The following is a 20,510-nucleotide window of genomic DNA, read 5'->3' as shown; positions in this document are numbered from 1 at the left end:
AATGCTTATCAATTCCAAGTTACAAATGGGGGCTGTCAGTCCAGGTGGTATTTATAAATCGGTAAATGAAGTATTTTCTCTGCTATTTATCAGTTAATAGCAACTGAGTGATTATGGGAAATGTTTTTCTTTTAATAGCTTTTTAGAAATATAACAGTGTAATTTAAAATAGCTAATGAATTTTAAATCTGATAGATTAGAATGTAGGTTTTATACATCACTTTTGGAAAACAGTTGCATTCATGAATCTTTAAATAATTCATGCTCTTTGACCCAGTAATTCTACTTCTGAAAAGTTTTTTTGCCTTATGTACAAATTTTTCATAACAGCCTAGTTAAAATGAGAAAAATTGTAAATAATCTAAATATCCAGAAATAAGGGAATGAACCACGTAAACTGTGTAATGTGTACTTGGAGAGTTGTGATATAACCACTAATAGTAATTTTTACAGAGATTTTCATTTGTTTTTTGAGAGACAGGGTCTTGCTCTGTCACCCAGGCTGGAGTGCAGTGTCGCCATCACAGCTCACTGCAGCCTCAACCCTCTGGGCTCAAGCCATTCTCCCGCCTCAGCCTCCTGAGTAGCTGGGACCACAGGCATGTGTCACCATGCCCAGCTATTTTTTTTTTTTTTTTTTTTTTTTTTTTGGAGACAAAGGGTCTCACTGTTACTCAGTCTGATCTTGAACTCCTGGGGTCAAGTGATCCTTCTACCTCGGTCGCCCAAAGTGCTGAGATTACAGGCATGAGCCACCGCACCCAGCCCAAGTTTTTAATAACATGAAAAAAATGCTGTTATAAGTGAAAAGAGGCCAGGTGTGGTGGCTCCTGCCTGTGGTCCCAGCTACTCCAGAGGCTGAGGCAGGAGGATCATTTGAGCCCAGGAAGTCAAGGCTGCAGAGAGCCGTGATCGTGCCACTGTACTCCAGCCTGGAAAACAGACGGAGACCCTGTTTTTTAAAGAAAAGAACAGAGTACAAAATTGAATTTGCTATATAATCACAACTATAATAAATGATCTGTAGATAAAATGAGTGGAAGCAAATATGGCAGACTGTTAATAGTTAATATATTGAAACTATAGTTCTTTACACTTGTTTTACAACGGTTATGTGTATTACTTTTATTATGCACAAAATGTGCACTATATATATATGTATGTTTTTGTTGTTGTTTTTGACAGAGTTTCGTTCTTGTTGCCCAGGCTGGAGTGCAGTGGCACAATCTTGACTCACTGCAACCTCTGCCTCCTGGGTTCAAGCAGTTCTCCTGCCTCAGCCTCCTGAGTAGCTGGGATTACAGGCGCCTGCCACCATGCCCAGCTATTTTTTGTATTTTTAGTAGAGACAGGGTTTCACCATGTTGGCTAGGCTGGTCTTGAACTCCTGACCTCAGGTGATCCTCCTGCCTCAGCCTCCCAAAGTGCTGGGATTACAGGCATGAGCCGCTGTGCCTGGCCCACACCTTACATTTAAGAGAAAAATTACAAAGGAGAAATGAGAATGAAGAGCAGCAGAACAAAACAGCATTGCTCACTGTACCAAAAATGATAATAGTTAACCATTACTCCAGTTTGAAGATTTGATGGTTCTTGATAGGATATAAATGGACTGAAGATACAGGACAAATTAAGTTCAAAGTATTTTTACTGAAAATTATCTTTTTAGGCTAGGCGAAGTGGCTCACGCCTATAATCCCAGCACTTTGGGAGGCTGAAGTGGGCAGATTACTTGAGCCCAGGAGTTTGAGACCAGCCTGGGCAACATACTGGGACCTCATTTCTCCAAAAAAAATAAAAAAATAAGGCAAGAGGATCACTTGAACCTGGGAGGTTACGGCTGCAATGAGCCATGGTCATGCCTCTGCACTCCAGTGTGCGCAATGGGAGTGAGACTGTGTCTCAAAAAGAAAAAGAAAAAATTGTCTTTTTAAGTGATAATCATGATGTTTTTACAGTAAGGATAACTTTTTTTTCCCCTTCCTGAGTAAACAGTTTGTAAGGAAATTGGAACTTTTTGTTGGTCTGTGTGGACTAATTTTCATACGCAGTTACATTGTGAAAATTTTCACAGGAAAACTAATTTTCAGCCAGGCATGGTGGCTCACGCCTGTAATCCCAGCACTTTGGGAGGCTGAGGTGGGTAAATCACTTGAGCTCCAGAGTTGAAGACCAGCCTGGGTAGCATGTGCTTGTAGTCCCAGCTACTTGGGAGGCTGAGGTCTGGGAGGATCATTTGAGCCCATGAGGCAGAGGTTGCAGTGAGCTGAGATCGTGGCACTGCACTCCAGCCTGGGTAATAGAAGTAGACTGTGTCTCAAAGAAAAAAAAGGAAAAAAACATAATTTCCATGTGCAACTACACTGAAAATTTTAAATGTGAAAAATAACGTTTTCACATTTTAAATCCTGTTTTTAGCTGGGCGTGGTGACACATGCCCATAATCTCAGCTACTCAGGAGGCTGAGGCTGAAGAATCGCTTGAACCTGGGAGAGGGAGGTTGCAATGAGCCGAGATCGTGCCACTTGCATTCTAGTCTGGATGACAGTGAGACTCTGTCTCAAAAAAAAAATATCCTGTGTTTTAATATTCATTTTTGTGTATTCTTACTTTCTTACTCAAGTTTTTGAGGCCTCAAATAATTGTTATAGTTCAAAAGTGTATTAATCTAAAGGACATTTTATCAAGAAAATTTTAATTCCTTTCTCTGTTCAGGAAACGATTATATATGGAAGTATTTGAATATACTCGCCCTATGATGCATCCTGAACCTGGTAAATTCTACCAGATTAATCCAGAAGAGTATGAACATCCAAATCCCTGGAAAGAGAGTTTCCAGCAGTTGGTATGAAATATAAATAGAATATATTGGTTTATATTATACATTTATAAATAACTTTCTTTTAAGAAATAAGTTTAGGCTGGGCGTGGTGGCTCACACCTGTAATCCCAGCACCTTGGGAGGCTGAGGTAGGCAGATTACCTGAGGTCAGGAGTTCGAGACCAGCTTGGCCAACATGGCGAAACTCCATCTCTTCTAAAAATACAAAAATTAGCCAGACGTGGTGGCGCGCGCCTGTAGTCCCAGCTACTCGGGAGGCTAAGGCAGGAGAATCGCTTGAACCCAGGAAGCAGAGTTGCGGAGAGCTGAGATTGCACTGCTGCACTCCAGCCTGGGCGACAGAGTGAGACTCTTGTCTCAGGGAAAAAAAAAAAGTTGAGTAGGTTTTAATGAACAATTATCAACCAACAGAGTATTCAGCAATTCTTTTCACTACTGACATATCCATTAATAAGTTAGTACAGTAAGCATTAGTAGCCTGAGAGCACTTGTGATTTCAGTGGGTCTCTTTGGACTTGTATTTAAATTATTAGTGTTCAGTAGTTGTTTTAAAGTTCCACATTTATCTTAATTGTTATACGGCCCTTCATGAGTGACTCAGCTGGAGATGATTTTGCTTTCTGCGGGACATTTGGCAATGTCGGGAGACATTTTTTGATTGTCACAATGGGAGGAGAGTGTGCTGCTGCTATTTGGCTGGGTGAGGCCAGGGATACCTCTAAACATCCTACAATGCAGAGGACAGCCGCCATAACAAAGAATTAACTGACCCAAAATATCAGTAATGCTGAGATTGAGAAACCCTGTTCTTTGTTTCTGGATATTACTGGATCATAACTTGTTTTAGATTTTACATTGTACTCTATGACAGAAAATTATTTGGAATAGTTGAGAATTATTTTTGATTTGTAATAAAAGTTGTTCATGCAGTTGTACATTAATTTAAATATAAGGTTTATGTTAGTAGTCACTGGTTTTGTTTTTGACATTTTAGTATAAAGGTGCACATGTAAAGCCAGGATTTGCTGAACATTTCTACAGTAACCCCGCAAGATATAAAGGAAGAGAAAATATGTTGGTATGTTTGATTTTTATTTTTATGACTTAAAATGGTAATCTTTCAGTTGTATACTGACATATTTATTTTTTTCTAGTATTATGATACTATTGAAGATGCCCTTGGTGGGGTACAAGAGGCTCATTTTGATGGACTTATCTTTGTTCATTCTGGAATATATACTGATGAATGGATATATATTGAATCTCCAATCACCATGATTGGTGCAGGTATTTTGAAATGCATTGTCATTAAAATTTTAATATTTTACTCATTTATGTGATAGGATTTTCAAAATGCTAGTGACTTAACATCCAGTTGAATTTTTATAATATCCTGCTGGTAAAGTAGGAATGAAGATATCACACATATTTTAAATGAAGGAAATGAAAACATAAGAGTTCAGAAATTATAGCTGTATATAAATTTTTCTGCCCCCCCCCCAACCTTTTTTTTTTTTTTTTTGATGCAGAGTCTAGCTATGTCACCCAGGCTAGAGTGCAGTGACACAATTTCGGTTCACTGCAACCTCTGCCTCCTGGGTTCAAGCAATTCTCATGCCTCAGCCTCTCAAGTAGCTGGGATTATAGGCATGCACCACCATGCCTGGCTAATTTTTGTATTTTTAGCAGACATAGGGTTTCGCCACGTTGGCCCGGCTGGTCTCAAACTCCTGACCTTAGGCAATCTGCCTATCTTGGCCTCCCAAAGTGCTGGGATTACAGGCGTGAGCCACTATGCCTGGCTGTATAAGTTTCCTGATGTTAGTACTTTCTCCAGTTGCCTTAAGTTATTCATTAAACAAAGAAAAATAGTTTTTTCATCTTTTATTTGAAAATAAAGATGCGGCCGGGTGCGGTGGCTCACACCTGTAATCCCAGTACTTTGAGGGGCTGAGGTGGGTGGATCACTTCAGGTCAGGAGTTGAAGACTGGCCCGGCCAACATGGTGAAACCCCATCTCTACTAAAAATACAAAAAAAATTAGCCAGGTGTGGTGGTATGCTCCTGTAATCCCAGCTACTCTGGAGTCTGAGGCAGGAGAATTGCAAAGAAAGATGCTAATGTTTTTATTGCTATGTTTTTAAAGGAACTGAAATAGAATTTTTAAATACTTTTGTGCTATTTCAAAGCTATTTATGGTCAGGTTTCTAAGAATAAATGTAATATCTGTCAAACACTGAGTCATTTGAAGATTTGTGTTTTTTTTTTTTTTATGTTGAGGATACAATACATAGAACATTTTAAGATAGCTAGTAATTATTATTTGCTAGTGAAATTTGCATTCACAGCCTCTTTTGCTTTCTTCCTCTATCTCTCCATGAAGATGGGGAGTATAGATTGGAGCAAATTTTTGTCCGGTGATTTTATTACTTTCTAAATTGAGGCCACTGTTGGAAATAAATTTAAATAGAGATCTCTTCTCTTCTTGAGCTTCTGTTTCCAGTGCTGCTGCTGGAAACAGAATGGTTTCCACAAGAAACCATTTTTTGTTTTTGTTTCCACAAGAAACCATTTTTAAATATGCCATTGCATTTTATATTCATAGTATTTATAGTTAAATGTTATTAGAAGTATTAGTATGCATGGATTTGAATATAGTAAAGGCTGATGATGAAACATAGTTAACTGATAGTGACTATTAGTCCTACTACTCAGTACTAATGTTTTTAGTAAGTTCCCCCTCCATAAAGATACCTATCTGTTGAAATCGAATAAAGGTAATATTTAAAATATCTTCTCCACAGCACCTGGGAAAGTGGCAGACAAAGTTATAATTGAAAACACTAGAGATTCAACCTTCGTTTTTATGGAAGGCTCTGAAGATGCTTATGTTGGATATATGACAATAAGGGTAAGAAATGTTAAGATTTAAAATACACATTGAAATCATAAAGGCAGTAATTGTTTATTTCAAACAAAATTTTTACTTTTCAGTTTAACCCTGATGACAAATCTGCACAACACCACAATGCACACCACTGCTTAGAGATTACAGTAAATTGTAGCCCTATTATTGATCACTGTATCATCCGAAGTACATGTACAGGTTAGTGTTTTCTTTATATTTTACAATAAAATTTTGAGTCACTGCATGTTGCCCAGTAGGTTTTTACATAAGTGAATAATTTTTCTACAGTTGGTTCTGCAGTATGTGTTAGTGGCCAAGGAGCATGTCCCACCATCAAGCACTGTAACATCAGCGACTGTGAAAATGTTGGACTGTATATAACAGATCATGCACAGGTATTTTTGAATTTTGTGGGATTTTTTTCTTTTTAAAAAATGTTTAAAAGCTCTACTGATGTTTGTTGCTGATTACTTGTTGTAGGGAATATATGAGGATAATGAAATTTCCAATAATGCGTTAGCTGGGATTTGGGTTAAAAATCATGGAAACCCAATTATTAGACGGAATCATATTCATCATGGACGTGATGTTGGTGTGTTCACATTTGATCATGGCATGGTAAGAACACTTATTTTTAATAGAAAAACCGACTTCTGTATCAGTTAGATTCCAAGTATGTTTCAGCATTATTTTCTCATCACCAAATTATCTGAATTGAAGAGGATAGGTTTAAAAGCAATTTCAGCATTATATTTTAAAATCAATATGAAATATTTATTCTGTAAATTTATGCACCAGACATATCCATGTAGAGGTGATAGCGTTCTTAGGCAATATATGTGATCTTTGAGGGGAGTAAGGTATAACTGGTTAATTAAGTCTCAAATGTGTGTTCATAAAAGCCACCCAAAAGCTTTCTGTTTTAATGAAAATTCCTGTATCCTCAGGTTTAATAAATCAAAATTTCCAAGGATGGGGCTTAGAATATGTATTTTTAATAAACATCGTAAGCGAATCTAACACTGTTTGTCTGTAGAGTATACTTTGAGAAATAATGGTTTCATCGTTCTTTTGCTTTTCATTTAATTCCTCTTGAAAATTTTAAACTGGCAGAACTTTAATAGGAGATATAGTGATAAAATATCAATTTTAAAACCATTATGCAGCAGTTAACATTAGGCATCCTTATGGAATATACTGTGTTTTAAATATTACTATATAGTTTTACATAATTTTCTAGAGACATGACTTTTTGAGCTCTGAGATCACCATCTCAAAATAATGTTTTGAATGTCTTTTCAGATTTTTTTTCATTTAATGTCAAATTTTCCTTGAGGTAATTTTCAAGTCCTAATACAGCATTGGTAAAATTTTCTGTTGCGGAGTCCGAGATGGGAGAGAGGGTCATCACATTGTAGCAAATAGGATTATGGTGAGGTTTTGTTGCCTATTATACAATATTAAGCAATCCTAGGAATGTTGGATTCATATATACAAATTTTCAATGACAAAGAAAATTTTTTATTTTCATTGTTCTTTTTTTTTTTTTTTTGAGACCGAGTTTCACCCTTGTTGCCCAGGCAATGGCAGTGGTGTGATCTTGGCTCACTGCAACCTCCACCTCCTGGTTCAAGGGATTCTCCTGTCTCAGCCTTCCAAGTAGCTGGGATTATAGGCATGCACCACCACGCCTGCCTAATTTTGTATTTTTAGTAGAAACAGCGTTTCACCATGTTGGTCAGGCTGGTCTTGAACTCCTGGCCTCAAGTGATACACCTGCCTCGGCCTCCCAAAGTCCTGGGATTACAGGCATGAGCCACCGCGCCTGGCCAAGGCAGAGCTCTTTTTTTAAACTAAACTAGACTATGACCAGGTGCAATGGCTCACACCTGTAATCCCAGCACTTTGGGAGGCCAAGGCAGTTGGATCGCTTGGGCTCAGGAGTTCAAAACCAGCCTGGACAACATGGTGAAACTCCGTCTCTACAAAAAATACAAAAATTAGCTGGGCATGGTGGCTCACACCTGTAATCCCAGCTACTTGGGGGGCTGAGACAGGAGGATCACTTGAGCCCAGGAGACAGAGGTTGCAGTGAGCCAAGATGTAAGATGTGTGCCATTGCATGGGATTTCAGGCGTGAGCCACCACGCCTGGCCAAGTTCATCATTTTTGAAAGACCTCTGGTGATGGGATGGTCCCTTATTAAAGTTCACATAGTAAGTTACTCCATCACACACACGCTCCTTATACCATTTTAAAGAATAGATTTGGGCTTGTAAATATTACAGCATTTTTAAAAATAAGTCTAGGCAATGCTGTAGATAGATATTTCCATTAAAGATTAATGAGATTTATACATTTTAAGATTTATGAAGTATTTCAATCTATCTCCACCCCATCATTTTTATTTTTATTTTGCAAAGGTTTAAAATATTTGCATTCCTACAGTTACTGGTCCATATTTATTCTGTATTTATTTATCATTTAGTTCTTTTATCATGGTTTCTCCATTCTTGAATTTAAATTTTGATTCATTCTTGGTGTGGCTAGGTTTTGTCATCCAGCCATTTTTTGTTTTTTTTTTTTTTTTTTTTTTTTAAAGAAAGGCTTATGGGTATTGTAGCTTGAATTCTTGCCATGTGAGAATCCCTATCCATTGCCTTTTAACTTAGCTGAGTTTCTTTCATTCCCTCACGATTCTGTAGACATTTTTTTATTCTAGCATTGAGCATGGCTGAGAACTCTGAGATCACACTGGGTTTTTTTTCTTTCTTCTTTGCTTGAAAGATTGCTCTTCTACCTCAGTATCCAGATTTTGGCTTTTGCTGATGTTGTATTGTTTTACTATTTTTCTGTTCCATATGTTCCTTTCTTTAGAAAGTTAGCTATCTTTCTTGTTATTTATATTGCTGTGTTCTGTCCTGTTTAGTGTTGTGTGAGTTCCTCAAATCTGTGTTCCTTACCACGTCTCCATAGTTTTGTTTGTTTTTCTGTTGTTATTTTGCTTCCAGTGTGGGTCTTGCCTCTGATTTTTATATTTTTTAATGAAATATTTCTAACATACACTGAAGTAGAGAGAATAGTATAATGACTCTCCAGGTACCAGTTGTCTGCCTTCAACAACTATCATTTCATGGCCAATTTTGTTTAATCTATACCTCATATGTTTTACTACCTTCTTTACACTCTGGATTATTTTGAAGTAAATACCAGACTTCATCATCTCTTGTAAATATTTTACCATGTGTCTTTAAAAGATGGGTGTTTTTTTTTTTCTTTCACATAACCACAGTGCTAATCCGCTCCTCAATAATTAGGAATAATTCCTTAATATCATCAAATTTTCTGTTAATGTTCACAGTTCTCCAATTGTCTTTTGTTTAATATTCAGTTCAGTGCAGAGTTGTTACTTTTGTAAAATAAGATTAAAATGTCATAGCAGGCCAGGCATGGTGGCTCATGCCTATAATCCCAGCACTTTGGGTGACCGAGCAGGCAGATCACCTGAGGTCAGGAATTTGAGAACAACCTGGCCAACATGGTGAAACCCTGTCTCTACTAAAAATACATAAATTAGCCGGGCATGTTGGCGCACACCTCAAGTCCCAGCTACTCGAGAGGCTAAGGCAAGAGAATCACTTGAATCCAGGAGGCAGAGGTTGCAGTGAGCCAAGATCGTGCCACTGCACTCCAGCCTGGGCGACAGAGCAAGACTCTGTCTCAAAAAATAAATAAATAAATAAATAAAATGTCATAGCAATGCCAAATTGCTATAAAGTGTTTTGAGGCCGGGTGCGGTGGGTCACACCTGTAATCCTAACACTTTGGGAGGACAAGGTAGGCAGATCACTTGAGCCCAGGAGTTCAAGACCAGCCTGGCCAACACAGTGAAACGCTGCCTCGTGGTGGCGTGTGCCTGTAATCCCAGCTTCTCAGGAGATTGAGGCATGAGAATCACTTGAAGTGGGGAGGTGGGAGGTGGGAGGTGGAGGTTGCAGTGACCCAAGATCATGCCACTGCACTCCAGCCTGGGCGACAGAGGAGTGAGACTCTGTCCAAAAAATAAAAAAATTCATGGCATATTCATGCCATTAGATTTCATCACTTCGGTTAGAAGATAATAATAAGCTAAGCTTATTATAGCCTTTAGTTACTTGGGGAAAACTACCCTTCATTGAAAGTCTAAGGTACTAACATTGGTTAGTTCCCAGCACCCTCCTCTTTCTTACCCAGATTTCACAGTATTTGGTAAGTGTTGTTATAGATTAGAGTTGTGGAAGTTTATTTCAATGAAGATAGCATTTTTCTCTTCTTAATCTGGAGAGTTTCTTGTGAAACTCTTGAATGCCTTTTATTTTGTCTTTTTTTTTTTTTTTTTTTTTTTGAGACAAGAGTCTCACTCTGTCACCCAGGCTGGAGTGCAGTGGTGCAATCGCGGCTCACTGCAACCTCCACCTTCCAGGCTTCAAGCAATTCTTGTGCCTCAGTCTCCTGAGTAGGTGGGAGTACAGATGCCTGCCAGCATGCACAGCTAACTTTTGTGTTTTTAGTACAGACAGGGTTTCACCATGTTGGCCAGGCTGGTCTACAACTTCTGACTTCAAGAGATCCACCGTGCCTGGCCTACTTTGTCATATTTAATAAAGAATCTTTTACTTCAAAAAATTTATACATGTTGGAACTTTTGTGGTTTGCATTAAAAGACAAAGCAGAGGCTGGGCACAGTGGCTCACACCTGTAATCCCAGCACTTCGGGAGGTTGAGGCATGAGGACTGCATGAACCCAGGAGCTCAAGATCAACCTGGGCAAGACAGACCGTATCTCTACGAAAGAAATGTTCTAAAAATTAGCTGGGCATGGTGGCACACACCTATAATCCTAGCTACTTGGAAGGCTGAGGCAAGAGGATTGATTGAGCCCAGGAGTTCAAGGTTGTAATGAGCTGTGATAGCTCCAGCTTGGGTGACAGGGAGATTCCCATCTTCTTAAAAAATTTTTTTTGGCCGGGCTTGGTAGCCCTGTAATCGCAGCACTTTGGGAGGCCAAGGCAGGTGGATCACTTGAGGCCAGGAGTTGGAGACCAGCCTGGCCAGCATGGCAAAACCCCGTCCCTACTAAAAATAAAAAAATTAGCTGGGCATGGTGGCATCCGCCTGTAATCCCAGCTACTTTGGAGGCTGAGGCATGAAAATTGCTTGAACCTGGGATTTGGAGGTTGCAATGAACCAACATCACAACACTGCACTCCAGCCTGGGAGACTGTGAAACTCCACCTCAAAAAAAAAAAAATTTTTTTTTTTAATTCTAATTTCTTACAGTTCTATATTATTGATTTATTTTGTACTAGAGATATCTCTTAACAAAATAGTTGCATTTTATTAAAATATATCTTGAAGCAGGCCGGGTTCAGTGGCTCTTGCCTGTAATCCCAGCACTTCAGGAAGCCGAGGCGAGCAGATCACTTGAGGTCAGGAGTTCCAGACCAGCCTGGCCAACATAGTGAAACCCCATCTCTACTAAAAATACAAAAATTAGCTGGGCGTAGTGGCTCACACCAAAAGTCCCAGCTCCTCGGGAGGCCGAGGCAGGAGAATCACTTGAACCCAGGAGGCAGAGGTTGCAGTGAGCCGAAATTGCACCACTGCACTCCAGCCTGGGCAACAGAGACTCTGTCTCAAACAAAAAAAAAAAAAAAAAAAAAAAAAAAAAAAAATCTCGAAGCAAAATTACATTAGCTGAATCCATAATAAAGATAAGTTTCCTTGCAAAATTATGAAACTGTAAGTCAATCAATCTTTGTCATTTCTAAAGGTAGTAAAATCATTGTTGTGCCAATGTAGAGGCTTCTCATTTTAAGGTCATTGAGAAAAGAAAACTTTTTGCTGCTTTGTTTTCTTGAAAGTTACTCTGAAACAAAAGATACAGATTATAAACTCCATATTTGATGGAATTAAGTGACATTTTTAATCCTTAACCTAAATTATTAATACAATGTGGTAAATGACTGCATGCCTGTGACCAGGGCAGCCAACCAGATTAGAGCAAGTTAAAGCTCCGGTACAGCTGTTCAGAAAGATAAATTGGTAAACCAAATGTAAATGTATTAAGAGGTGATTTATAGGAGATGATGCAGGAGAATCGCTTGAACTTGAGAGGCAGTGGTTGCAGTGAGCCAAGATTGGGCCACTGCACTCCATCCTGGGCAGCAGGGTGAGACTCTGTCTCAAAAAAATAAAAAGAAGAGGTGATTTGGACAACTAGCAACAAGTTTAGGATAGAGTTGTCACTAGAAAGCTAAGCCAAGGAGAAAAAAATCTAAAAAGTTCTGCAGCAAAGAAGTCATATTTTATGGCTCAACTCTGAATAGCACACTAATGTAACCAAAATTAAGGTAAAACTACACTGAAAGGATACAATGTGTGAGTATATATTGTGGGGGATAGAGAGGTAGGAGAGCTAAATTCTGCTCTCCCATAATAGAGGTCAGTGGATAATACCTAAAACTGGAAAGTCAAGATTAAGTACAGTGTGTTACTTAATAAAATAGAGGTGAATCAAAGGAATCAGCTAAAAGAATTAAAAGTGGGGGCCTCTGGATAAAGGAAATGAGGGAGAGGGCTGCTATTTGCCTTAAAAAACTTGTGAATCGGCCGGGCGCAGTGGCTCACACCTGTAATCCCAGCACTTTGGGAGGCCGAAGCAGGTGGATCATGAGGTTAGGAGATCGAGACCATCCTGGCTAACTTGGTGAAACCCTGTCTCTACTAAAAATACAAAAAATTAGCTGGGCATGGTGGCAGCGCCTGTAGTCCCAGCTACTCGGGAGGCTAAGGCAGGAGAATGGTGTGAACCCGGGAGGTGGAGGTTGCAGTGAGCCGAGATCGTGCCACTGCACTCCAGCCTGGGTGACAGGGCGAGACTCCCTCTCAAAAACAAAACAAAACAAAACAAACAAACAAAAAAAAACTTGTGTATCTAGTTGAGTCTCTTAACTCCGTAAAATCAAAACCTAAAGAAAACAAAAAGATTATCCCTTCATTTGAATACTGTTTAGTCAGTGTATATCAATTTTTTTTTACTGGATCACTGCATTCAGAGATAATCAAATTTTGCTTGCAGCGCTGTAAAAGTTTACCAATCAGATTTGTCGGCCTGGCATGGTGGCTCACACCTGTAATCCCAGCACTTTGAGAGGCCAAGGCGGGAGGATTGCTTGAGGCTGAAAGTTTGAGACCAGCCTGGGCAACATGATGAAACTCCATCTCTACTAAAAACAAAAATTGGCCAGGCTTGGTGCCATGCACCCGTGGTCTCAGCTACTTGAGAGGTTGAGTGGGGAGGATCATTTGAGCCCAGGAGGTTGAGGCTTCAGTAAGTGATTGCACCCTTGCACTCCAACCCAGACAACAGAGTGAGAGCCTGTCTCTAAAAAAAAAAAAGAAAGAAATAAAGAAGAAACAAAATCCACCAGATGTGTCATTCAACTCTTGGCAGAGAGAGACTAAGAGTTATACTAATTGTGCTCCCTCCTCATGGGGGAAAACATCTGAAATGGTGAATAATACTAGTCTAGTATTAAGGTCTCTTTGTCTAGCCTCTTTTGTTTTTTTGATGGTCAGTTTTGCCGTAACAGTATATTTATACACCCAGTGTGTATTCATTTTATTCTGTATAAAATCAAAGAAAGAAGTTTTATATTTGAAGATACTATCTTTTATATAGCTCCTGATTTGTTTTAAAAAAGAATAAGATTATAATCCAAATGTAGAGATATAATTTATAGATAATTTGTTCTTTATTAGAAAATGAAGTCTGAAAACTACTCTGTGTGTTATTCTTGGAGGTCTATTTTCTTGAAGAGTTAACCATGTAGTATACTAGAGTATTCAGAATATCCCCTTTTTATCCTCTACTAAATTTGGCAAAAAATTCATCAAATCCTGTTTGAGTACTTACTGTGTGTAAAGTCTTACATACATGCTCTAGAAGTTAGAATAGTCCAGACAGGAGCTTATGATGGGGTAGAAATTGACATATATAAATATAGAAATAATATAAGGCAAAAGACATGGAACTAACATGAGAAAAATACTTAGTGCTGAAAGGATTTTAAAGAGAAAAGAGAGTAAGCACATTCAGTGTTTTCTTAATATCCAGTCTGCATTGAGTCTTTGGCCTTAGGAGATCAGAATTATGGTGACTTCCATTATCATTATAAAAGTAAAACATGTCCATCATATAGGAAATATAAGAAATTCAAAGTATGAAGAAAGACATAATTATCCATAATTCTACCACTCATAATCATCTCACATTTTTGTTCCATCCTTCAAATTCCCTTTAAACAAAATTGAGATTATACATAATGTATACTACTTTAAAACTTGTTCTTTTCATTTAACATGTGTAGGATGAATGTAAGTTTTCAAAAACATTGTATTTAGCCAGTTTTCTATTAATGGGCTAAGGTGAACTTTTTTAAAAAATTGCTCTTATTTTAAGACTCTGATTGTGTTCTTTGGTCAACCTTTATTTATTTTTGAGACTGTATTGTCCAGGCTGGAGTGCGATGGTGTGATTACGGCTCACTGCAGCCTCAACCTCCCAGGCTCAAACAATCCTCCCACCTCAGCCTCCCTAGTAACTAGGCCTATAGGCACATGCCACCACACCTGGCTGATTTTGTTTTTAACTTTTTCTGTAGAGACGACGTCTCACTATGTCACCCAGGCTGGTCTCGAGCTCCAGGGCTCAAGCAGTCCTCCCCGCTTGGCCTTCCAAAAGCGCTGGGAGGCCCAGCCACAACTTTTAGAAGCTGACTTGTTGGGACATTTTTAAGGCAGCCAGGGTTTATATTCTTAATGACTTTAACCTTTTGTTGAAGGATATATACTTACTAGTTAATGGTATTCATCTACATTTATTGAATAGATCTTTTGCTGTTTTTCCTTCATGCCTTTGAATGTACTTGGATTTATTAGAGGATGTATAGTTCTTTGTTTTGCTAAAACATTTAAATCATTAGCCAGGCATGGTGGTGTGTGCCTTATAGTCCTAGCTACTCAGGAGGCTGAGGTGGGAGGATTGTTTGAGGCTGCATGAGCTATGATTGTGCCACTGTACTCCAGCCTGGACAACAGAGTGAGACCTTGTCTGTTAAAAAAAAAAATTAAAACATTTAAATCTTTTTCTTTCCATGATTATTACTTGAAGCTTAGTGTATATACCTATTTTTTATTCTTAAACTTTTTTTAAATTTGTTTTGAGACGGAGTTTCGCTCTTGTCACCCAGGCTGGAGTGCAGTGGCGCAATCTCGGCTCACTGCAACCTCTGACTCCCGGGTTCAAGCAATTCTCCTGCCTCAGCCTTCCAAGCAGCTGGGATTACAGGTGTGGGCCACCTCACCCAGCTAATTTTTGTATTTTTAGTAGAGACGGGGTTTCATCATGTTGGCCAGGCTGGTCTCCTCCTGACCTCAGGTGGTCCACCTTCCTAGGGCTCCCAAAGCGCTGGGATTACAGGCGTGAGTCACCATGCCCAGCCTTAAATGTTTCTAATACTTAATTTTTAGATATGCATTGAAATGCTTTTTAAATGGCATTTCATTTTTTGTAAAGTAGCCTTTACCTACAGATTTAATTTCTGTATTTTTCAGGGTTACTTTGAAAGTTGCAACATACACAGAAATAGGATAGCAGGCTTTGAAGTAAAAGCCTATGCTAACCCCACAGTGGTTCGATGTGAAATTCACCATGGGCAGACTGGAGGAATATATGTCCATGAAAAAGGAAGAGGACAATTCATAGAGAATAAAATCTATGCAAACAACTTTGCAGGTGTATGGATTACCTCAAATAGTGACCCAACAATAAGGTATTTACATATAATTATGGGTGAAAATTACTTTTTCACTTAAAGGTTTGTCTTAAAAGTCAAGATACTGAGCTTTAACTCTTAAAAGCTTTGTTAGACATTTGACTACTATAAAATAGATTTTCCTAGTTAAAGTCTATGCATCTGAATGAGCCATAGCTATTGCAGATTTATTTTTTGGTGTTTTTTTTTTTCATTAGTGATATAAACCATATGTGATATTATGAAAAATTGCAAATGCTGTGATTTTTATTTTAAATTCATTAAACTGCATTATAGATGAGTAAATAGGGCTGTTACCTCCCCTTGGAGCTTAGAGGACTTTGTCTTCTTTTTTCTGATAGTTAGCAAATAGAATAACTCAGGAAAAATATCTCAAAGATTCTTGACCAGAAAGACTAAAATTATCAAAAAGTCAAAAACTGTAAGCTGTCATTTTCCCTTAATAAGCCAAAATTGTAGAACCAGAGGTATTATAATTTAATCAAACACTATGAATTATTTTTAATTGTCAAATTTTATTTTCCATTGGCTTTATGGAAGTAGATTTTGGGATTTCCATCTTGTTAATATTCATCAAATGTTTCTAGATCAGCTAAAAAATTGTTTTGAATGTATTAGCTGTTTTGAGGGGAATTTTTAAGAATGCTACATATGTTCTCTCAAATAGTAGTCTAACTTTTCCAAAGTCTTAGGCCTTAGAAATAATGAAGAAATTGAGGCCTTAGAAGTTACATAATTTGTTATATGACCATGAGGGGCCTTACAGTTGTACAAAACAAGTAAGTTTGGCTGAATAGATGTCTTCTTTTTTTTATTTCACATAATTGTAGGGGAAATTCTATATTTAATGGAAATCAAGGAGGAGTTTACATCTTTGGTGATGGACGAGGCCTTATTGAAGGAAATGACATTTATGGTAAGCATATGGTTTTGTTCTATAAAACTTACAGATTTGTATGTCTTCTTGATATTAGCAAAATGACGGAACATTTTGAAACTACCCAAGTGGAAGCACTGATCCAGCTCTTTAATTTTTTTCTTTTTCAAAGAGTTGAGGTCTTACTCTCTTGTGCAGACTGGAGTGCAGTGGCACAAACATGGCTCACAGCAGCCTCAGACTTCTAGGCTCAAAGCGATCTTCCTGCTTCAGCCTCCCTGGTAGCTAGGTCTACAGGCATGTGCCACCATGCCCCACTCATTTATTTGTAGAGGCTGGGTTTTGCCACGTTGCCCAGGCTGGTCTTGAACTCCTGGCCTCAGGCGATCTTCCCGCCTTGGTCTCCCAAAATTCTGGGATTGCAGGTGTGAGTCTCATGCGCTGCCCTTTAATTTTTGTTGTCGTTGTTGTTGAGACAGAGTCTCACTCTGTTGCCTAGGGTGGAGTGCAGTGATGCAATCTCAGCTCACAGCAACCCCTGCCTCCCAGGTTCAAGTGATTCTTATGCTTCAGCCTCCAGAGTAGCTGGGATTACAGGTGCGTGTTACTATGCCCGGCTCAATTTTGCTTTTTTTTTTTTTTTTTTTGAGACGGAGTCTCACTCTGTCGCCCAGGCTGGAGTGCAGTGGCGCAATCTCAGCTCACTGCAAGCTCCACCTCCCAGGTTCATGCCATTCTCCTGCCTCTGCCTCCCGAGTAGCTGGGACTACAGGCGCCTGCCACCACGCCCGGCTAATTTTTTGTATTTTTAGTAGAGACGGGGTTTCACCGTGTTAGCCAGGATGATCTCGATTCGATCTCCTGACCTTGTGATCCGCCCGCCTCGGTCTCCCAAACTGCTGGGGTTACAGGCGTGAGCCACCGTGCCCACCCATTTTTGCATTTTTAATAGAGACAAGTTTTGCCATGTTGGCCAGGCTGGTCTTCAACCCCTGGCCTCAAGTGATCTGCCTGTTTCAGCCTCAGCCTCCCAGATTGCTGGGATTACAGGTATGAGCCACCACGCCCGGCCTAAATTCTTAATAAAGATTATTCTGTGATATTTATTCATAGGCACTATGCCAGATACCAGGGATGAAAATACAAATAAGACCTTAGTCCCAAGGAGTATCTGCAGTTTCCATAGTTTCACTCTGTTTTTTAATAGTTAATAAATTGTTTCTGTGGTAGTTTAATGTACTTTGTACTAATTACAGAAAGAAAATATTTATTCCTCATTAAAGTTTTAGGAACATTAAATCAGCAAACAATCAGTAGATATCTGCGTGCCAGACACCAATATGTGCCTGGGCTTTCGCTTCTGGTAACTCTAACCTGGTTAATACTTACATAAAGCTTTACTAAGTGTAGGCACTCTGCGAAGCATCTTAACCTGAGTTAAGTCATATAATATTCACATCAACACTGTGAGGTAGATACCATTAAATATTGATAAGGATAGAGAGGCACAAAGATACTTACTGATCAGTATACAGAGGCACAAAGAGGTTAAATTACTTACTCAGGGTCACACAAGAAGTAGAATTCCTGGGATTTGAAATGTGGCAGCTGGGCTCCACAACTATAGCATAGCATAGCACAGTATAGCATAGCACAACTATGCTATACTGCCTGCAGCTCTCTGCATCTATTTACACTTCTAGTTCTCTTAATTTTGTCTTGTAATGGTCACTAAAATTCTAGTGTAAGAATTTTAACCACTACCTAATATAAAATCCTTATTGTATTCCCTAGGCTCACAAATGTTGACATTGTAACTTTTATTTTTAAATAGGCAATGCATTAGCAGGAATTCAAATTAGGACAAACAGTTGTCCAATTGTTCGGCATAACAAAATTCATGATGGCCAGCATGGTGGGATTTATGTGGTAAGTTAATGTATATAGTTCTATAAACTCATGCATCAAAACCAGGGGGATAAAGGGTTTCTCCTTAAGCTTTTAGGTAGGCCATATTCAACTTTTGAAGTGTGAATTTGTGACTGTCTTGAATAGCTAGACAATAAATAACGTTCTTGTTCTCCCTGCCAGTATCTTAATGACTTCTGATTTTAAATTTGTGTTTAATTATGTAAAATTTAATCAGCAGCTGACTAAATTTAGGCATAAGAGATACACCGTTTTATTAAAGTCTTTATTATTGGCAATATGGGCTAACCTCAGCAGCAGTTCATTTGCAGTCTATTTGTTACACCAGAATTTTACGAGTATGACTACTGTATGAGTCTCTGAAGTTCTGCCACTTTTTCACTTGAATTTATGTTAAAATATAATTAACTTTCAAAATTTTGAAGCCTGTGTATTAATCGTCTTCACTCATGGTATCTAAAATTTTGCAACTGATTCAAGTAAGAAAATGCAGGAAATTTCAAAAAGGTCCTTACGCAAGGCATGACTTTTAATTTTCATTTATGGTTCTAGAGATGCACATGTCCTCAATTATCTGCTAAAAGTAAAAGTTTTGGGAACATGAAGCCATATCATTTTGAATTGATTTCTCCAGAAATAGGTTTGAAGTAACTGTTAATTTATTACTAAATGAGAGGTCGTCAGTTTGTTACACATCCTAGGGTGAATTAATTTCTTTTGCTAAAGAAAAACTTGAATGCTACTACTACTCTTACTGTGATATTAAAAGTATAAAACCACTTAAAGAACAGTATAAAATTTTTTGAACGCTTAAAACTCAGGTAGAGGCTACATAAAAAGAATGTTGGCCGGGCGCGGTGGCTCACACCTGTAATCCCAGCACTTTGGGAGGCCAAGGCGGGTGGATCATGAGGTCAGGAGTTCAAGACCACCCTGGCCAAGATGGTGAAACGCCATCTCTACTAAAAATACAAAAATTAGCCAGGCGTGGTGGCGGACGCCTGTAATCCTAGCTACTCGGGAAGCTGAGGCAGAGAATTGCTTGAACCCGGGAGGTGAAGGTTGCAGTGAGCCAAGATTGTGCCACTGCACTCCAGCCTGGGCGACAGAGCGAGACTCCATTTCAAAACAAAACAAAAAGAATGTTGCCATTACCTCCTTACTCAGATGAAAAAACAAAAATGGAAAATTTTTTAACTGTCTATAAAGGGGGTAACAGACTATAAATGCCTTGCTTATAGAAGATATATATTATAACCAGTGTAATTTTTATTTAGCATGAAAAGGGACAAGGAGTAATAGAAGAGAATGAAGTTTATAGTAACACTCTAGCTGGAGTCTGGGTGACAACTGGCAGCACTCCAGTACTGAGAAGAAACCGGATACACAGTGGCAAGCAGGTAGGATTAGCCTGGACTCTTGGATGGGAAATATATTGTTTTGTAAAAACTTGTCCCTTGAAAAAGCTTTTTTTTTTTTTTTTTTTTAAATTTTAGGTTGGTGTTTATTTTTATGACAATGGACATGGAGTGCTAGAAGACAATGATATCTATAATCATATGTATTCAGGGGTTCAGATAAGGTAAATGTTTTCACATTTGGCTTTCTTTTGGGAGGGAGTTAGAAGTATGTGGGGTGTGTAGAAGAAATTTGCTTATTGTTTAATGCCCAATCTTTATCCCCCTATTGTATTCACATTCTTAAAATAATCTTGACTTAAATTGTCAGAATGTAGCTTTCCTTGGTCTAGGTGAGGACAGAAGCCAGTGGCACATGTGCCATGAGAGCTCACTTCCACCGTTCTGCTTTCCGCTATGAGAGTCACATCAGCTGCCAATATGATCCTTCATACTTGGAGAGTGGAAGTCTGTATTAAAATACTTGTGCATTATGCCTGGCATATCATTGGCACTCAATAAAATGAAGCTTCTGTTTTATGCTATTTCTGTAAAATTAATAGTTTTTGATATCCCTCTAATATTTTAAGTTTTTGGAATTCTAGCAGTACTAATGATCATATACTGGCTTACCTCTGTTTATTACACTTTACAGTTTATTGTGCTTCACAGATACTGT

The 20,510-nt window shown here is 38.6% G+C and overlaps 1 protein-coding gene across 1 annotated transcript in view; it reads left to right on the top strand.

Annotated features, from left to right (window-relative positions):
• Positions 1 to 20,510, top strand: part of FBXO11 (F-box protein 11) — a 100,708-nt gene that overhangs the window by 68,825 nt on the left and 11,373 nt on the right. The window contains exons 5-16 of the mRNA XM_003262359.3: positions 2,716 to 2,845; positions 3,837 to 3,920; positions 3,997 to 4,129; positions 5,647 to 5,753; positions 5,837 to 5,948; positions 6,039 to 6,145; positions 6,231 to 6,368; positions 15,408 to 15,625; positions 16,459 to 16,544; positions 18,340 to 18,434; positions 19,712 to 19,834; positions 19,931 to 20,016. Of these exons, the coding sequence (XP_003262407.1) occupies positions 2,716 to 2,845; positions 3,837 to 3,920; positions 3,997 to 4,129; positions 5,647 to 5,753; positions 5,837 to 5,948; positions 6,039 to 6,145; positions 6,231 to 6,368; positions 15,408 to 15,625; positions 16,459 to 16,544; positions 18,340 to 18,434; positions 19,712 to 19,834; positions 19,931 to 20,016 (1,419 nt within the window). The remainder of the gene's footprint in view (positions 1 to 2,715; positions 2,846 to 3,836; positions 3,921 to 3,996; positions 4,130 to 5,646; positions 5,754 to 5,836; positions 5,949 to 6,038; positions 6,146 to 6,230; positions 6,369 to 15,407; positions 15,626 to 16,458; positions 16,545 to 18,339; positions 18,435 to 19,711; positions 19,835 to 19,930; positions 20,017 to 20,510) is intronic.

Source organism: Nomascus leucogenys, chromosome 14 (assembly GCF_006542625.1).
Source record: "Nomascus leucogenys isolate Asia chromosome 14, Asia_NLE_v1, whole genome shotgun sequence".
Lineage (NCBI taxonomy): Eukaryota > Metazoa > Chordata > Mammalia > Primates > Hylobatidae > Nomascus > Nomascus leucogenys.
The sequence above is the reverse complement of the archived record's forward strand: the minus strand, read 5'-3'. Positions and strand labels throughout refer to the sequence as shown.